This window comes from Marmota flaviventris, chromosome 20, assembly GCF_047511675.1.
Source record: "Marmota flaviventris isolate mMarFla1 chromosome 20, mMarFla1.hap1, whole genome shotgun sequence".
Lineage (NCBI taxonomy): Eukaryota > Metazoa > Chordata > Mammalia > Rodentia > Sciuridae > Marmota > Marmota flaviventris.
In genome coordinates, this window is record NC_092517.1 from 18,898,955 (window position 1) to 18,916,319 (window position 17,365).

Consider the following 17,365-nt stretch of genomic DNA (forward strand, 5'->3'; position numbering starts at 1 on the left):
ACACAGACACACACACACACACACACTTAAATAATGATTACTTTTCCCCATTTTTCCATATGCCAAAGAGAGGACCGAAAAGAAATTTTGGAATTAAATCCTGCCAAAAATGGAGGGTTCTGCCCACTTAGATATGGTTTTTCTGGCATAATCAGATATATATAAAATAATATCAGTGGTTATGTAAACCTGGGTTCAATATCTGGTACCAAAAATATATAGAGAAACAAATTCAAGAAGTCTGCCTTCAGAGCTAACATTTTTCAGATTTTGTCTCTAAACTGGTGATGAGCAATCCAGAACAGAGAACACTGAAAATATAGAACTGTATGGGGCTTCATCCAGCATCCACACTCTTTCCTTGAGGGTTCTATGTGGACATTCCAGCCATCTGCCCCACATGAACTCACTTTGGATGCTACCTACTGAGCTATTTATCAGGTTGCTGCACATGCCGAGAAAAATTAATCCTGGCCCTACCCATGAAAAACAGTGGAAATAAACAGAAAAGATGTTATGCTTGTGTATTGAGAGTTTGGAAAGGGAGCATTAAAAAAGTGCCCACGTACTTTGAGGTGGGCCGACTTGGTGGTTGGGGAGGTTGAAGCTGGTAACCACTGTGATGATGAGAATTTTATCTTTATTTGATCCTCTGACATGGACTCTATAGGTCCTTTGAGCAGCACACTTTCCATTTATCTTGCTGTAAGAAATGTCTTTTCTTCCCAAATTGTCATTGGGATCACAGCCAACATCTTCCTCCTCCTCTTCCACATCCTCACGTTCCTTGTCCAGCGCAGGACCAGGCCCACGGACGTGGCCATCGCTCACCTGGCCCTGATTCATCTGCTGATGCTCATAATCAGGGTGTTCCTGGATATAGACATTTTGGGGGTTCGGGATATTTGGAATGACATCACATGTAAAGCCGTCATCTACCTGTACAGGCTGATGAGGAGCCTGTCGGTCAGCACCACCTGCCTGCTGAGTGTCCTGCAGGCCACCACCCTCAGCCCCAGAAGCTGTTTTCTGGACAAGTTCAAGCACACGTCCCCACAGCAGAGTCTGTGGTACTTTCTCATTCTCTGGGTGTTCAACATGTTCATTAACATTCGTATTTTAGTCTCTACTGAAGGCCCCACCAATGACACATTAGATGTTTGGTTTTCCATTGAATCCTGCAGGGTTTCCCCCACAGGTTACTATTACAGGATCTTATTTTCTCTGGTAGGAATACTCCGGGACATCTTCCTTCTGGGGCTCATGGCCCTCTCCAGTGGGTACATGGTGGCTCTCCTGTGGAGGCATAAGAGGCAGTGCCAGCACCTCCATACCACAAGCAGGATTGCACAAGCCTCCCCAGAGCAGAGGGCCACTAGGACCATCCTGCTCCTCATGGGTTCCTTTGTGGTCATGTACTTTTTGGACTGCGTGATCTCCTCCTCTTACGGTAAAATGCAGAAGAAGGATCCCGTTTGCCTTGTGTCCCAGATGCTGGTGGGCAACGGCTATGCCACCGTCAGTGCTGTGATGCTCATTAGCACCGAAAAACGAATAATCCAGTTCTTCCAATCCACACTGGGGCGGATGAGGACATGTTTAATCAGGGCCAGATAACCCCTCACAGTGTCATCCCACGTTATTTCCTCCTGAGTTTCCAAAAATTAGTTGATGTTGGGAAAAAAACCTAAATGAGGATGAGGGAGATGAAACTTCTGTTGTTCTTTGTGAGATCTTTATCAAACCAGGTGAGGTGGTGCACACCTGTCATGCCAGCAGCTCAGGAGGCTGAGGCAGGAAGATCTCAAGTTGAAGGCTAGCCTCAGCAACTGTGTGAGTCCCTGAGCATCTTAGTGAGGCCCTGTGTTCAAATAAAAAAAAATACAAAGTTCTGGGGATGTGGCTCAGAGGTCACATGCACCTGGGTTGAATTCCTAGTTGCAAAAAAAAAAAAAGTGTTAAATGATATATGGGCTGTTTTCTTACTGAACTTGCTTAAAGCAGATACCTTCCATTGTCCATAGTAGACCATGACTGTGAACCCTTTGCTGGAAAAATGAATTTTGGAAGAATAGTTTTGTTTAGTCTTAGGAAAATAAATATCTTGCCTAAGTACAGCTCTCTTGATGTGCCTGAGGCAATAGGTGTTTTGATGAATTTTTTATTAGAGCAGCAAATATCAATAAGAATAATAAAATCCCATCCATGTTAACTCCAGGTGTTTTCCTAATATACCTGTAACAGTATTTCCCCATGTATTTCTTTCTCATTGCATCATTTAACTTTTTCAATGTTATTTTATTTTCATCTGAATGCTAAACCAATAGAGAGTGGGAAAAAAAGTAGGTGATCAGGAATCAGAGTGCAGGAGAGAGCTCAGATGTCTTGGAAACACACAGATCTAATCCATATTCCCATCTAAATTTTATTGGCCTTGCAGCCTTGAAGTAGTGGCCTAGTTCTTTCAGCCTCGGTGTAAAATAAAGACTGTATCTGTTTTAGGGTTATCATGTGGATGAGAACAAACAATAGCACTCCTTTGGCATCATATGTCCTGAGATTGGAAGGATGCAAAGAAGATTACTAGCATGTCCCCCGACCAAGGATGGCATGCAATTTATAAATCATGTGACATTGAAAAAGCAAGAGTAGCAGCTCACCTCTGTGTTCACAGACATCATGTATTAACTCTTAATTTCCGTAGTGATGCTCTGAATGCAGTAGTATTACGATCGCCCACTTTACAGCAAAGAAAACAAAACTCAGATAAATTAAGTCAGTGGATTGCAGAGGAAATAGGTGAGGAAAGTCAGGATTTGAACTCTCAAGCCCAGGTTACAGGTCCTGAGACGAACCAGAGGACAAAGGTTAGGCATGGGGTCCATTGTTTGCCTCCCTCGCTGTAAGTTATTAATACTTTGTAGCAGAAAATATTCAAATATTGTTATTTTTTGTTTCTGAGATGGAATCTCACTCTATTGCAGGGACTGGTCTTGAACTTCCTGCACTCAAGAGATCCTCCTGCCTCAGCCTCCTGAGTTGCTAGAACCACAGCTGCACAATGCGGTGCCCAGCTCAAATATTACAGAAGGTCAAATTAGTGCTGAGGCTATGACTTTTCCTGTCCCCTCAAGCAGTTCATGGTCAACTAAATCCATTCTCTGTAACATCCTCAGGATATGGGAGAAACTGTTGTTCTCTGTTGGGAAAGAGAGTGGATATGTCTGCGTTTGGATCTTGTGTGATCTGAAGAGTCATTTACCAAAGGGACCAGATAAGATCATTAAGGAAAAACAGCCACTGTGTCTTCCAGTTAGTTGTGGAAATCCTGGGGTTTCATCATAATGATTTTAGCACACAGACAAATAATCAAAAACATACACAGATCAAGTCTTCCCGGGCAGGAGGTCAGGAAGGTTTGTAGGTCTCAGATGGGCTCAGAACAGACTTGGGACTGATGGAACTTTTTGTGATATTTATCAGGCCCTCCCAGATCAAAATGCTTGCTTCATAACCTACCAGTTTCGCTTGACTGTTGAAGGACACATATGATGCATCTGCAGTAACAATAAAAAAACGATTGTCTTATCTTTGAAAAGTCCATGTATGGCTGTGTTTTGGTTATACTCTCCCGCCAGGTGTCTAAGACCAAGTTGGTCAAAGTTGACCTTTTTCCTATCTACGCTAGAGTCAGCTGAGATCTTCAGAGATTACTCCTGGGAACTGCTGACCCCAGCCCTGCAGCTGTGCCCAGGGGTCCCTCGCCCTCCTCTGACTGCCCCTTCCACTTCCCCTTCCCCTTCCCCTGTCCCTTCCCAGCATCTGCTGAGCTGCACTTCCATGTGGGCTACCATTTTAGCCTCCATACATGAGGGAGGACAGGCAGGGTGTTTTCTAAAAAGAAAATTCTACACACCATTAGAAAAAAAATTCGTGTTTTCCAAAATGTGATGATTAGGCAAAATGAAAATTTTATTCTCTCACTCACTCAACATTTTTCTGTCTACTCCCATGACAAGCCTCAAATGACACTAGAAAGATTTTCCATGAGGGCACATCAGTTTTATGGGTCACAGAAGATCACAGGCACAGAGCCCCACAGTTCTCTGGCATATTTATACATAAAAATTTGCATCAGGGCTGGGGACATAGCTCAGTTGGTAGAGCGCTCACCTCACATGCAGAAGGCCCTGGGTTCCATCCCCAGCACCACAAAAAATTACATAGATCTGCTCTCATATACCTGCTTTATTTAAGGTAAAATAGATATTGATGAGGCTTTAAAGAATCAACTTATATAACACACCTAGTATCATTTCTGTACAAAATTGTAAAATAAAAATGTAAATGATAGTTCTAAAAGTGTGTTCTTTCCTGCCATTTCTGTAAAATGGAGATTTTGGAGGACATGCACTTCAAGTATTGTTGCTGGCCCTGGCCTTGAGGACAACATGTCTGACATATTTATGCACCTGGACTTTTTTTTTTTTTGTACTTTTCTATGTGTACGTTATCATCAAATTTATTTGAAAGAAAGAAAATAAATACTGTTTGCACATCAATCACAACTGGGATTAGCAATGCATGTAGACAGCCTCTGTATTTTCATTGAGGAATTCACTCACACGCCAGGTTATTATTGACATGTATAACAACTTACACTTGTCATCCTGATGATTTTCTGATATATTATCCTTTGTATATTTTTGTATATGCTTTGTTTCTTTTTTATCTCTTATTGATTATCATTGAGGTTTGTTGGTTTTCTAGAGGGATTAGATTTGATTCTTCTCTCCTTATTGTTGTAACAGTGCAATAATGAGTTCTAAACTTCATGTGCATTTAGCTACGTTTGCTCACATGTATACTCATAGGGGGAGGGACTGAGAATAAGATTTGAGCTTTTCAAAAACCCATCTTCAAACCACTGGAAGGAATCAGCTCTGATATTTTAAGCTCACCACATGACATTGTGGCACATTAAGAATTTTATCACTGGGCTGGGGTTGTGGCTCGGTGGTCGAGCACTTGCCTGGCATGGGTGTGGTGGCTGGGTTTGATCTGCATAAAAAATAAATAAATAAAATAAAACATATACATGTGTTCAAGTATACCAAAAATTTTTTTTAAAAGAGAAATTTATCACTCACTTTTTAGTTTCAGAAAAAGATATTTTCCACCACTGGGTTAACATAACAACATTCCCCCTCCCCCATGTCCTGGGGTTGGTGGAATGGCATTATGTTTTCTGTGTCTATCAATTTGGGTACTCCAACCTCAACCTCCTTTAAGTACTTTTATAAAATGTTCGTTCTTTTGTGACTGACTTGCTTCACCAAGTAGAGTATCTTGAGGGCTCAGCTATGTGGCATCCTGTGCCAGAATTTTCTTTCATTTTAAGTGTTAATAGTCCAGCATCTGAATAGAGATAACATATTGTTCATGTATTCTTATGATTCTGGCTGTTGGGTTCTTTCTTCATTTGATTATTTAAAACATGGTTTTATGAGCAAGGCTGTGGAAATGACTGACTACCTTTGTGTGTGTGTGTGTGTGTGTGTGTGTGTGTGTGTGTGTGTATGTGTGAATGCAGGCATGCACATGTACACACATGTATGCTCTATGATGTGATATTTTATGATAGCAAATGTTTACATGTCTAGTTTGAAAAAATATAGATAACTGAGACAATACAATTATTGAAAAGCATTGGGACTATTGCACCTAGAAATAGTTTGGAATAGCCCAGGTCATGAAAAGTCACATCCACCTCAGAGTCCCCCCCTGGAGGACCCAATGAGAAACATAAAACCCTGGTAATATCTCAGAGATAAATGATTGATTTTGATTGTTTTTTTAATATATTTGCTACTTACATATCCAAGTATATGGCTGTAACAGAAGAAGAACTCTGTATTGTATTCAAAGAAAACGGCATATACACTGTGCCATGGTGCATCATTCCAAAGAAATCACATTTTCTCATTTTAACAGAACTTTATCCATCATTGGTTACTGAAATATTTACTGTCTTCTCCCACATATATCTCAAAATACTAATTATACGTTTTTCAGTGCTAATGAACACCAAAGGGCTGAACGAGGCATAGCTATGGGTCACGAGGATCTGGATACAGTAAAATATTGGATCATCCTTCAGTGTGATTCTTGCATAGGAGACAATGCTGTCCAAGATGGACATGACCACAAAGCAACTCAAGAGCAGCAGGATTGTCTGGGTGGCCCTCAGTTCTGGGGATAACACTGGAGACAGGCTGGTGCTGTGGAGATGCCGGGACTGCCTCTTGTGCCTGCACAGGAGAGCCACCATGTATCCACTGGAGAGGGCCATGATTCCTATAAAGGAGACTTCCCTGAAGGTCAGCAGGGTGGACAAGCTGTGCCGGAGGAAGAAGGTCATGGGAATGAAGGAGCAGGATTCTGTGATGTACATAAAGTTGTCTGAGGTCCAATTGTGGGTAGCAGCAATGGAGATGAAGAGGTGGCTACTGAAGGATGAGTAGATGACCCACAGGAAGAGAAGGAAACACAGGTTGTGACGTGAGGGTTTATGTTTGAACCTTGCCAAGCAGGAGCCCCTGGGGCTGAGGGTGATGGCTTGGAGGACACTCAGCAGGCAGGTGGCACAGATGGAGAAGCCCCTCATCAACCTGTACAGGTAGATGAGCCATTTACACGTCAGGTCATCCCACCTGCCTCCCTGAGGTGTAAAAATGTCGGCAGCTATGAAGCCCTTGATGAGCAGCATTACCAGGTGGATCAGGGCCAGGAGACCAATGGGCAGGTCAGTGAGCTTAGGTCTGTGTCCAGTAATGAGCAAGGAGATGTGGACTAGAAGAAGAAGGGCATTGGCCATGACCCCAACACCAATCACGGTGTACACGGTGTTTCTTATGTGAGTGTTACTGTACAGTTTGTTGGCTTTATTCATCTTATGGGGGAAAGAATTCTGTGAACACCTTCGGAAAAAGACAAGAAAATGTCCTTTTTTGCAAATATGTCCTTCATCAATCCCAATGGACAACCCTGCAATCAGGAAAATAAAGAGGATTCATCAAAACATGCCTTCATTCCACATGATGAGTGAATTCTGGTGCTGGGTACAGTGATGCCTGCCTGAAATCACAGTGACTGAGATGCTGGGTGCTTGTGAGGCTGAGGCAGGAGGATCACAAGGGTGATGCTACCATGGGTGTCTTAGTGAGACCCTCTCTCAAAATACACAAAGAAAAGGACTGGGGTGTAATTGGTGCTGGTGCACTTAACCACCGAGCAATCTCCAGCACAAAATAAAGCAACAAACAAACAAACCCCCTTAGTTCTGTCTCACACCACCCAGAACCCATGCCCCTGCTCTCCCTTGTCCTCACATCTCCCAGTCTCGGCTGGGTTATATGTGCCCCTGGGGCCTCCACAATGTCATTCATAATGATACTTCTGTTTTCTTGTATATTGATCATTGCCGTCTGGGCACAGTGGCACACTCCTGTAATCCCAGGTGCTTGGGAGGCTGAGGTAGGAGGACAGCCTTAGCAACTTAGGAAGGCACTGAGTAACTTAGCACAACCCTATCTCTAAAAGAAAAGGAAAAAAAAAGTGTGTGGTGGTGTAACTCACTGTTCAGCACCCCTGGGGTCAATCCCTAGTCAAAAAAATTGCCATTTTTCTTAGAAAATATTTTCCTCCTATAATCTCATGTCTGAGATTTTCTGGTGAAGACAGAGTCATACTTGATTTTCATGTGCCTGTTCTTGTTGGTCAGGTACATAATGGTAGCTCTACAGTTTTGGGTGAATTGGAGTGAGGCTGATGATAGGAAAGAGGAAATGAGCCCCTCCTAAGCAAAGAGTATCACAGATTCAATATGCACAGAGTTACTGCATGTCAACACCATGTTAATTCTGGATTATTTATGGCCACACCAAATATTTACAATATATAAACAAGAAAATGTTGGTGTGAAGTCTGCAGTCAGACTGATACGCGTGTGTATATGAGCTGACACTCACAATAGCATTAGCTTAAGCTCTCTGTGATGCTGCGGTCCACTTATCTCAGCTATCAACATAAATAGGCACATTATGTATACCCTGGAGGTATTATTGGTGTAATAAATATAGTATGTGTATCAACATTGGAAGTGTTTGTGGTACAAAATGAATTCTCTAAAAATGTTGTCTTCTATTTTTATGATCATACGGTTCTTAATGCATGTGGCTTGGAAGAATCAATTCAGTTATTTTCATAACAGAGCAGCTATGTTGCTGCCCAAAAAGAGAGGAGAGAATTTGGAAAATTCTGCTGAGCCTGGATGCACAAGGCTGTAATCCCAGCACCTTGGAAGGCTGAGGCAGGAGGATCGTGAGTTCTAAGCAAGTTTCAGCAAATCAGCAATAAAATATTAAATATTTCTCTAAATAAAATATGTCTCTAAATGAAATATTAAAAAACAGTGCTGGGGAAGGGGCTCAGTGGTTAAGCATCCCTGAGTTCAATGTCTGGTACAAAATATTAGAAATTTCCAATATAGTAGAACATTTCCACAGTCTCTTTCAGATAACTCTTTTGAAATTATAGGTCTGTTCCTGGAATCCTCTGATGTGACTGTACATGTCACTTTTTTTTATCCTCAAGCCAGAATAACTAGCCTCAGGTAGAATATTCCAGAAGTATTACCAAGAGCGTAGTCCGTTTTTTGGTCCTTTCCCAAGATTTACAATCAGAGTAATAATTAGAACTACAAGCAAAATAGAGTTGTTGTTTCTTTTCAAGGTTTTGATTAAAGGACAAGTATCCAACCCAATCTTGAAAGATGGTTCCCCAGTTATTATCTGGATTACAAATTAAAGGTGACATTTCTCCAGACTCAAGAGTCCCAAGCCTGAAATTTATGCTGAAAAATTTGATGAATGATCTGTTGGGATAATATTTTTTGTAGAGTGTGTTTATTTTATTAAATATAACTCATGTGAGATATACAGTATTGTAAAATATTTCTGCCACATTGTAGAAAAAAAATTATCATCTGAAAATCAAACACATAAGGGTAATGTGTTTTATGGCTACTGGTTTAATAATGTCCGATTCTAAGGGGAAGAAAAATGTTAATCACTCGCAAACATTGGAACCCATTGAACAATTCAGACCTGAAGCAGGTATTTAGTTAAAACTTTTGGAATACAGATTTCCTGATACAAAAATTTATAATGTTATTTGAAAAAAAAGGTACCTGTAATAAGACTCATGGACCTTGTATACCAAATAGTAATAAATTCCTGGTTAAGTAAATCATACTGCCATATTGCTATTGATTTGTAAATTCTTCATATAAATTATGGCTTTGTTTTCCTATTCTTTTTTCTCAATAAAGAAAAGCCAGTACAAAAAAACCAAAGGTGATCAAGGAGAAAAAAAAATTCAGGTTTTAAAAAGTCATGATCAAGTAATGTGACAAATTTCTCCATTCACTTATCCAACCTATTTGAGTTGGTTGCAGAGTAATCCCAGAAACACAAAGTAAAATATCAAAGTTACACACATTTCTAATATTTTTTTTCGTTGTAGTTGGACACAATATCTTTATTTTATTTATTTATTTTTATGTGGTGCTGAGGATCAAACCCAGGGCATTGCATGTGCTAGGTGAGTGCTCTATCACTGAGCCACAACCCCGCCTATCTCTAATCTTTATTATTCACAAAAATGATGACTTGAAACCTATATTTACTGGTAATGATATAAGCGTGTTATAGTTTGTAAAATAAAATGTCCAGTGATAGCTTTCAAAGAATAATACTTATTGGTTTGTTTATTTTTGTCATCAGGGATTGAACCGAGGGGTGCTTAACTATTGAACAGCATCCCCAATCTTTTTTTTAAAATTATTTTTCTATTTTTGAGACATGGTCTTTCTAAGTTGCTTAGGGCCTCACTAAGTTGCTGATGGTAGCCTTGAACTTGCCTCAGGCTCCCAAACTGCTAGGTCAAAGAATAATCCTAAATAGATACATATTATCAACGAGGAGCTACCATTGTAAAATCATTTAAAATTACTTTAGCTCGTGTAATATCTGTGAAATACCATTTTTCTTTCATTGAGTTGAAATCATTCAAAAAACCTGCAGTGACACCGCATTCTATTGCGTGTCTGTATGAATATGTAACCACAAACTCCACAGTTATGTACAATGATACTATGTCAATAAACATTAAAACAAAGAATATTAAGTAAACCAAGGAATTCAGCTAGTGAATAAATAAGAATAAAAGCATGAGCAGTAGAAATACTTTACATTAACGAGCTCTTCAAGGAGTACAGTTTAATAACCTATAAATCCGGGCACTGAATGGGGTTGGCTGCAGTGTTCCTTTGGAAACTGTAATCCTGTCAACCTAAAAGTTTTAGGACAGGCTAGGGTGTACAGATGCTATGAATTGACATTAAGATTCAGGAAATCATAGCTCCAGTGGAGCTTTAAAAATGACTAAAATATTTTTTTTCTGGAAATGAAATTCCTCTATAGCGATATGAAAAAAATGAACCTTCTTTTGAGTGCAGATCAAGGAAATTGGCATTGATCTCACATCATCAAAAGCACCCCCTTAGCTTCCTCAAAGTAGAGCCAGGCTAGACCGAAGTACCCTAGTCACACTCTAACTTCCAAATCCCACACACTCAACACTATCAGCGAGCTGTGCATGCCAATCACCTCAGTTGGACTTTATCTCCATATCATGCAATAAATGACTATTTTAAAGAAATGTATTTAGCTGCACCTGCGCTGATGAGTCGTTTCAGTGGAAAAACAGTCTGGTGAGCATGCTCCCTTTATGAAAACAGAAATTCTCTAGCATGTCCCCTTGTACCTGGCTAGCACAGCAGGGTCCTGGAGATCAGGGGACAGGGCAGGGTCGGCCACCAGCAGAATGGTTTCAAGTTGATAGAGAGGGCTGGGGACCCCTCAAAGGAGGAAAACCCAGCTAAGTCTCCTTTATTAGATGGATCAGGGTCTGAACATATAAGACATTGTTATCATCTCGCAGCTGCCAAAATTTCATACTAAACCTGCGATACAGGATGTCATCCAATAGGTCCCCAAACTAGTAAGGAGGGTTCAGGATGCTGCACCTGAACTTGGGGTCTGAGGGGGAATGGGAGAGTGGAAAGGAAGGAGAAAAGCTGTTTGTAGGCTGCAACGTGAGCTTGGACACTTAGGTCGACATATTCCAGAATGAAGAAGGGACCAGTATCTCTTTTCTGAAACCTGAAGTGGTCATGCCTACCTTTTAGGGTGCAGATAAGGTGTAAATAACATGATATATCTCTGTCACTTAGCACTCTATGTCCACCCCCCACACAGGAGTTTGTCATTGTCACCTAGGTGATTTTTTTTTTTTTACCATAGTTCAAGTTTACCATCATTATCGTCTCTATTATTTTCTTCTAGAAATGGTTTTAAAATTTGATCTCTTGGAAGGTGAGACTGATCTTGCTTCAGGCAAATGACTCAGGAAATATGGATAAAGTGGGCTGCAGGCTGTATATATTTTTTTGACCCACATTGAGCTGGGAGAGTAAGAAGAGCATTATGAAGGAACAGCTGGTGTGTTGGGGGGAGACAAAGCCCTCACCAGCTAGGTGACAGTGCTGCCTTCAGGGATTCTCTGAAATAAATGACACACAGCGTGTGGTCCTCAAAACCCTGGGATACACTTGAGGAAATAAGTGGAAGTCCTATTTTTGAGAACAGGGTAAGAGTTTTACAAAATGCCCGGTAAATTAAAAGATTTGTCAGCATAGCTTGTGTTCAGAATATTGACATTACCGATATTTTAAAATAAATCTTCAGAAATTTTGGGAGAAGAAGAGATTTTTTTTTCCCAAAGAAATGGGAACTGAGCAGAGTCCTGCTAGATTATAATCCCAGGAAAATCCCCCAAATCCCAAAAGCTAAATATAAGGACAAAGATATTCTTTTCCCAAGCTCTAGGAATTTGTATTGCTGGGTGTTTTGAAGCTACAAATGGGAAAAAAACCACCATCTTTACTTTTTAAATAGTTAATATCCTTGCAAACTCAACATCCTGCACCTGTAATTGGAAATTTCCTAAGTGACAGAGCACAGGACCAGGGCTTATAGTATATATTGTGGCAGGAAATGTTTCATGAGAAAATCCTAGGATATACTTGGCAGTAATGTGGGGTTACCCTCTATCAGATGAGGTTTTGAACATGGAAGATTTCCTTCTAGAGACTTTAAAACATGGAACAATAAATTAATTGTTTTAATTTTTGTTAAAATTTATTTTCTAATTAATTGTTTTAAAACATGAAAACAATTAAACAGAGCACAGAAGTCACTTATATCAACAGTAGTTGATATAATGACAGAAACAGAACTACATATATTTATCAAAAGATATGAAATTAAAACATGTCACGTGCCAGGTCCAACGTGTTGAATAAGTAATGTTTAAAATCGGAAAATAACATTTTATAGGGAGCTTGCATATTAATGGAGCTAGTCAGTAACTATAGTCTTGTTCATGAAAACCTAAAACTTATTGAGGTCTCCTATGCAAAAATTGGAGACACTTTTTATCATTCTTTAAAGTCATGAGGAGGCTAGGAAGGAAATATCCTCATTGTGCCTTACAGGGCACGTCCTTTCTCCTGAGAGGGACTCATAGAGCTCGGGTCTCTTTTGCAGATACCAACAACCTCACTAAGAAGCCCAATCCTCCTTCTCCCACAGCCTTCCTAGGACCCCCTGACCACTGTTTCTGCATCTGAGGATCCAGAGCCACTTACCCAGATGGAGGTGATGGGAAGACTCAGTTCACCTGAGAAGAAACTGGGCTGGTTTAGGGAAGGGAGACCTTTAACCCATCTCTCTGCAGGGCCTTAATTTTTGTGTCTGTAAGAAGGTGACAGTGTCTCACTGGAGAGCGTCAAACCATCAGGTCTCCAGTGGGACACTTTACCTGCCCTTCTATTTGACTTTGTGCTCAGGTGGATAACAGCTCTCTAGGGAGAACTGGGCTCCCAACTTTTCTCTTAAGTAAATTGACATGTGTATTGGGGGGGTCACAGTCATCCCAAACATTTAGAAAGTATCAACTTCTTACATTGTGATATGGGCCAAATTTGTCTAAAATCACCTCACATTTTTTCAGGGCACTTTCTGGTCTGAGATCTTCCTGGATCCCCATGTGAGTTGCCCTTGGTTGGGTGTCTCAGCTACCATGGATGATGGACATCTTCTCCCTCAGCTCCTTGTTACTGGGAGGACCTGGTTCCTGGGGAGTGTTGGCTCTGCTCTCCATTTTTCAAAGTCCAAGGATCTGGGTTCAAGGCGTGAGTGCAAATTAAATTGGGATTGAAATGTGTTGAAGTAAATACTAAGAGTGCAGGTGAAGCTGGAGTGGGGGTGGAGGTATTCACAGGCAGGTGAGGCTGGGTGAAGTGACGCTTGTTTCACTTATTCAAAAGCAATTGAGCTTCATTTCTCTTATTGACTTAACCAACAGAGTCACTTGGAAGTGGCTCCTTTGGAAGTACAATATTTTCATAACCATTTCTTTTTTCAAGTACAACTTTATTACTTCCAATTTATTTTTTTTTCAATTTATAGTGATCAAGTATAAAACTGCTATGAATGCTTACATACACATTTGGGGGGTAAAACACAGATTGTGATTGTTGGATCATTTGTGTGACTCTCTGTGAAGGATAAGATATTGCAATGCTATTTTCAAATAGCCTGTATCATTTGGCATCTGATAAAACGATACAGGCTATTTGAAAATAGCATTGCAATATCTTAAATAAACCTAGTATTCCTGGTTAAATAAAAAAGAATTTGACATTTTTATTCACTCTTTTTCTTGATTTAAAATAATTTTATGGGTTTATATTTTTATGGTATGAACTGTTATCAAGGTTAGTAATTTTCCAGATGCTGCTTAAATCTGGTATTTTGTCCTAATTTAAAACACTTCATTCAGATAGTTATCCTACAGGAACCACTTAAGACAACACTGAGATAGATGTAAAGACTGAGGTGCTCAGACTGAACTCACACCAGAACTTCAATTACTTCTTCATACAAAAGTGGGCATGATGGGGGACTTCAGGGGATCTTCTTCAAATGACTGTTTGGAATAGGTTTTTATTACATGTTTTATTTTTGGTATCAGCCATTGAACTCAAGATTCTTAACCATTGAGCCACATCCCCAGCCATTTTTATATTTTACTTAGAGACACCATCTTACTAATTTGCTGAGGGCCTCACTGAGTTGCTGAGCTGGATTCTGATCCCACAATCCTCCTACATCAACCTCCCTAGCCAGTGGGATTACAGGCCTGCACCACCACAACCAGGTTGTTTGCCACAGTTTTGCTGAAATGTTTTCAAATTATTGGAAAAAAATATTTTGACACTTTGAGCGTCATTTCACTTTTCTTTGTAAATTCAGAGGATGTTTTTCTCACAATTGGCTTAACCTGATTGAAATGTTCTATGATGAGTAAATACACAAAGATCAAATTTCCCATTTACCAATGTTTAAGAGTACAGTCAGCAGCATTAAGCATATTCAGTTTTGTGTGAATGTATAATCTCCAGCATGTCCAGAATTTTTCTTCTCCCTAAATGATCCCCATATCCATCAAATAACAATTCCCCTACTGAACCCCCTCCTCAGCTACTGGAAAATGTTATTCTATATTCTGTCTCTATAGATTCCATTACCCAAAGTTCCACCTTCTATGTGTGGATTTATACAATGATGATTCTTTAATTTTTTAAAGAGGGAGAGAGAAAAGAGAGAGAGAGAGAGAGAGAGAGAGAGAGAGAGAGAGAGAGAGAGAGAGAGAATTTTTAAAATATTTATTTTTCAGTTTTCAGTGGACACAACTTCTTTATTTTATTTTATGTGGTGCTGAGGATCAAACCCAGCACCCCGTGCATGCCAGGCGAGTGAGTGCATTACCGCTTAAGCCACATACCCAGCCCAATGATGATTCTTTTTAGAGCGACATTTCATTGGACATAATGTCTCTAAATTTCCTACATGGTATATCCAGACCACATGTTTATATATTCAGATGCATGTGGATATCAGATTGTTTGCAAAATTGCTTATTATAGATAATGGTACCATGAACAAAGGTGTTCAAGTGACAGTTTTGAGTCCTTGCCAATATTATTTGTTATATTTGTAAAAGCACAATTGATAAATCAGATGGCAATTTATGATGAGAGATCTTTACACGTTATTGGGCATAAGAGAGACTACAGAGACTGTTTACTTATTAAAAGCTACTCCAATCTCATATATTTATAAATATAGGGACTAATGTAGATAATAAAATTGAGATTTACCTCTTGGGGGTCACTCTCACATTTTCAGTCAGAAATACAATGTACTTCCAGGCACAGTGAAATTCTCCTGTAATTCCAGCAGCTCGGGAAACGGAATCAGGAGGATCATGTGTTTAGGCAACTCAGTGAAACCCTGTCTCTAAATAAAACACAAGATCAGGCTGAGGATGTGGCTCAGTGTTTGAGTGTTCCTGATTCAATCCTCAGTAACTCCCCCACTGCCTAAAAATATAATGACTTTAGTTTATCTCAGAGGTATGTGAAAAAAAATATCTAGCATGTATTTCTAATTCACAAATTTTAAAGTAATCACATAAAATCCCCCATTTATCTATTCATTCAACACAGAAAGCAGACTACACTATGCCATGATGAATGGTTGCCCAGCCGTGTGGTGGCTCATTATGAAAATTTATCCATCAGGCAATGATCCAACATTTACTATCCTTACCACATAAGAATTTCAAAAAGTTAAGGCTGTGTTTTTTCAGCACAGATGAAAACCAAAGGGCTACTTGTGGCATAGCCATTGGCCACCATCATCTGGATAGAATGACAAACAGGGTCATTGTTCCACATGGTTCTTGAGGAGGAGATGACACAGTCCAAACAGGACATGAGCACAAAGAAACCCAGGAGCAGCAGGGTGGTCCTAGTGGCCCTCTGTTCTGGGGAGGCTTTTGGAGACAGGCTGGTGCCGTGAATGTGGTGGCACTGCCTCTTATGCCTATGCAAGAGGGTCACCATGTACCCACTGGAGAGGGCCATGAGCCCTATAAGGAAGACATCCCATAAAGCACCCAGTATGGAAAACAAATGCCTGAGGAAGTAGCTCATGGGCAAGATAGTGCAGGAGTCACTGAGGAATGTAAGAGTGTGTGTGAGGTCACAGTGGAGTGGTCAACAGCAGAGATGGAGAAGTGGGCACTGAAGGACATATAGAAGACCCACAGGAAGAGAAGGGACCTCAGGCTGTCCTGTGGGGACTTAGGCTTGAACTTTTCCAAGCAGGAGCTTGGGAAAAATAATGTGTGTCCCAATCATATGGACCATGTCACATTCTGTCACTTTGATCCAAAGTTTAATTTAGCCCATTCCTGATTCCACCCGTTGTGATGCCTGAGATTCCGAGCTGTTGGGAATTCCAGGTGGGCACCACCACCCTGGGCTACTTGCACTTTTCTTTGGAATTTCAGAGACAGTTTTCCTCACCCTTGATTATAAGGCAATTGAAACATTTTATTATTATTTAAGTACACAAAAGATGATATTTATCAATTATCCGTGATTAAGAGTACTGGTCAGTGGCCTTAAGCAAGTTCAAATGTGGGTGCATGGATTCTCTCTACTGTCTTCCCAGTTTTTCTTATTCCTAAAATATCTCTGGATTCATTAAATAAAAATTTCCCAGGGCACACCCTTCCTCAGCTGCAGAAAAACTCCATAGTACTACATTCTGTCTTTATAAATTATATGACCCAAACTTCCATCTTTTACAGGTAGATTTTATACAACGTTGATTCTTTTGTGAGTGACAGTCACTTGACCGAATGATTTCAAGATTTATCTGTGGTTTCTTATATATCAGCATCACCTTCGTATTTAATGCTATGTTTAGTATTTAATGCAATATTCGGTCTTTGCATATTATTCTACTGAAGATTCCACCTGCTGTGTGTATATGTATACAGTTTTGATTCTGATGCCTATGCAAGAGGGTCACCATGTACCCTCTTGACATAATAAATTCAAGACTCGTCTGTGGCTTCCTATGCACCAAAATCTTTCTCCTATTTAATGTTGAGTGGAACTCCATGATATATCCAGACCATATCTTCATACATTCATATGCTTGGGATTATGAGACTGTCTCTATCACTATTATAAATGTGGTATCTTGAGCAATGGTGTTTAAATAATAGTTGTTGTCCCTATATCCAGTTTTTTTGTTATATT

General features: G+C 40.0%; 2 protein-coding genes across 2 annotated transcripts; one reads left to right on the plus strand and one right to left on the minus strand.

Moving 5' to 3' along the window:
* Window positions 1–657: 657 nt before the first annotated feature.
* On the plus strand, window positions 658–1,617 carry LOC139703044 (vomeronasal type-1 receptor 90-like). The gene has a single exon (XM_071605964.1). The coding sequence runs from the start codon at window positions 658–660 to the stop codon at window positions 1,615–1,617; it is 960 nt and encodes a 319-aa protein (XP_071462065.1).
* A 4,381-nt stretch (window positions 1,618–5,998) lies between these two features.
* On the minus strand, window positions 5,999–6,952 carry LOC114089840 (vomeronasal type-1 receptor 105-like). The gene has a single exon (XM_027931783.2). The coding sequence runs from the start codon at window positions 6,950–6,952 to the stop codon at window positions 5,999–6,001; it is 954 nt and encodes a 317-aa protein (XP_027787584.2).
* Between the last annotated feature and the right edge of the window lie 10,413 nt (window positions 6,953–17,365).

What these genes read in the sequence shown, in the direction of transcription:
- LOC139703044 (XM_071605964.1), top strand. Translation starts at nt 658, where the DNA reads ATGGACTCTATAGGTCCTTTGAGCAGCACACTTTCCATTTATCTTGCT.
- LOC114089840 (XM_027931783.2), bottom strand. Translation starts at nt 6,952, where the DNA reads ATGAATAAAGCCAACAAACTGTACAGTAACACTCACATAAGAAACACC.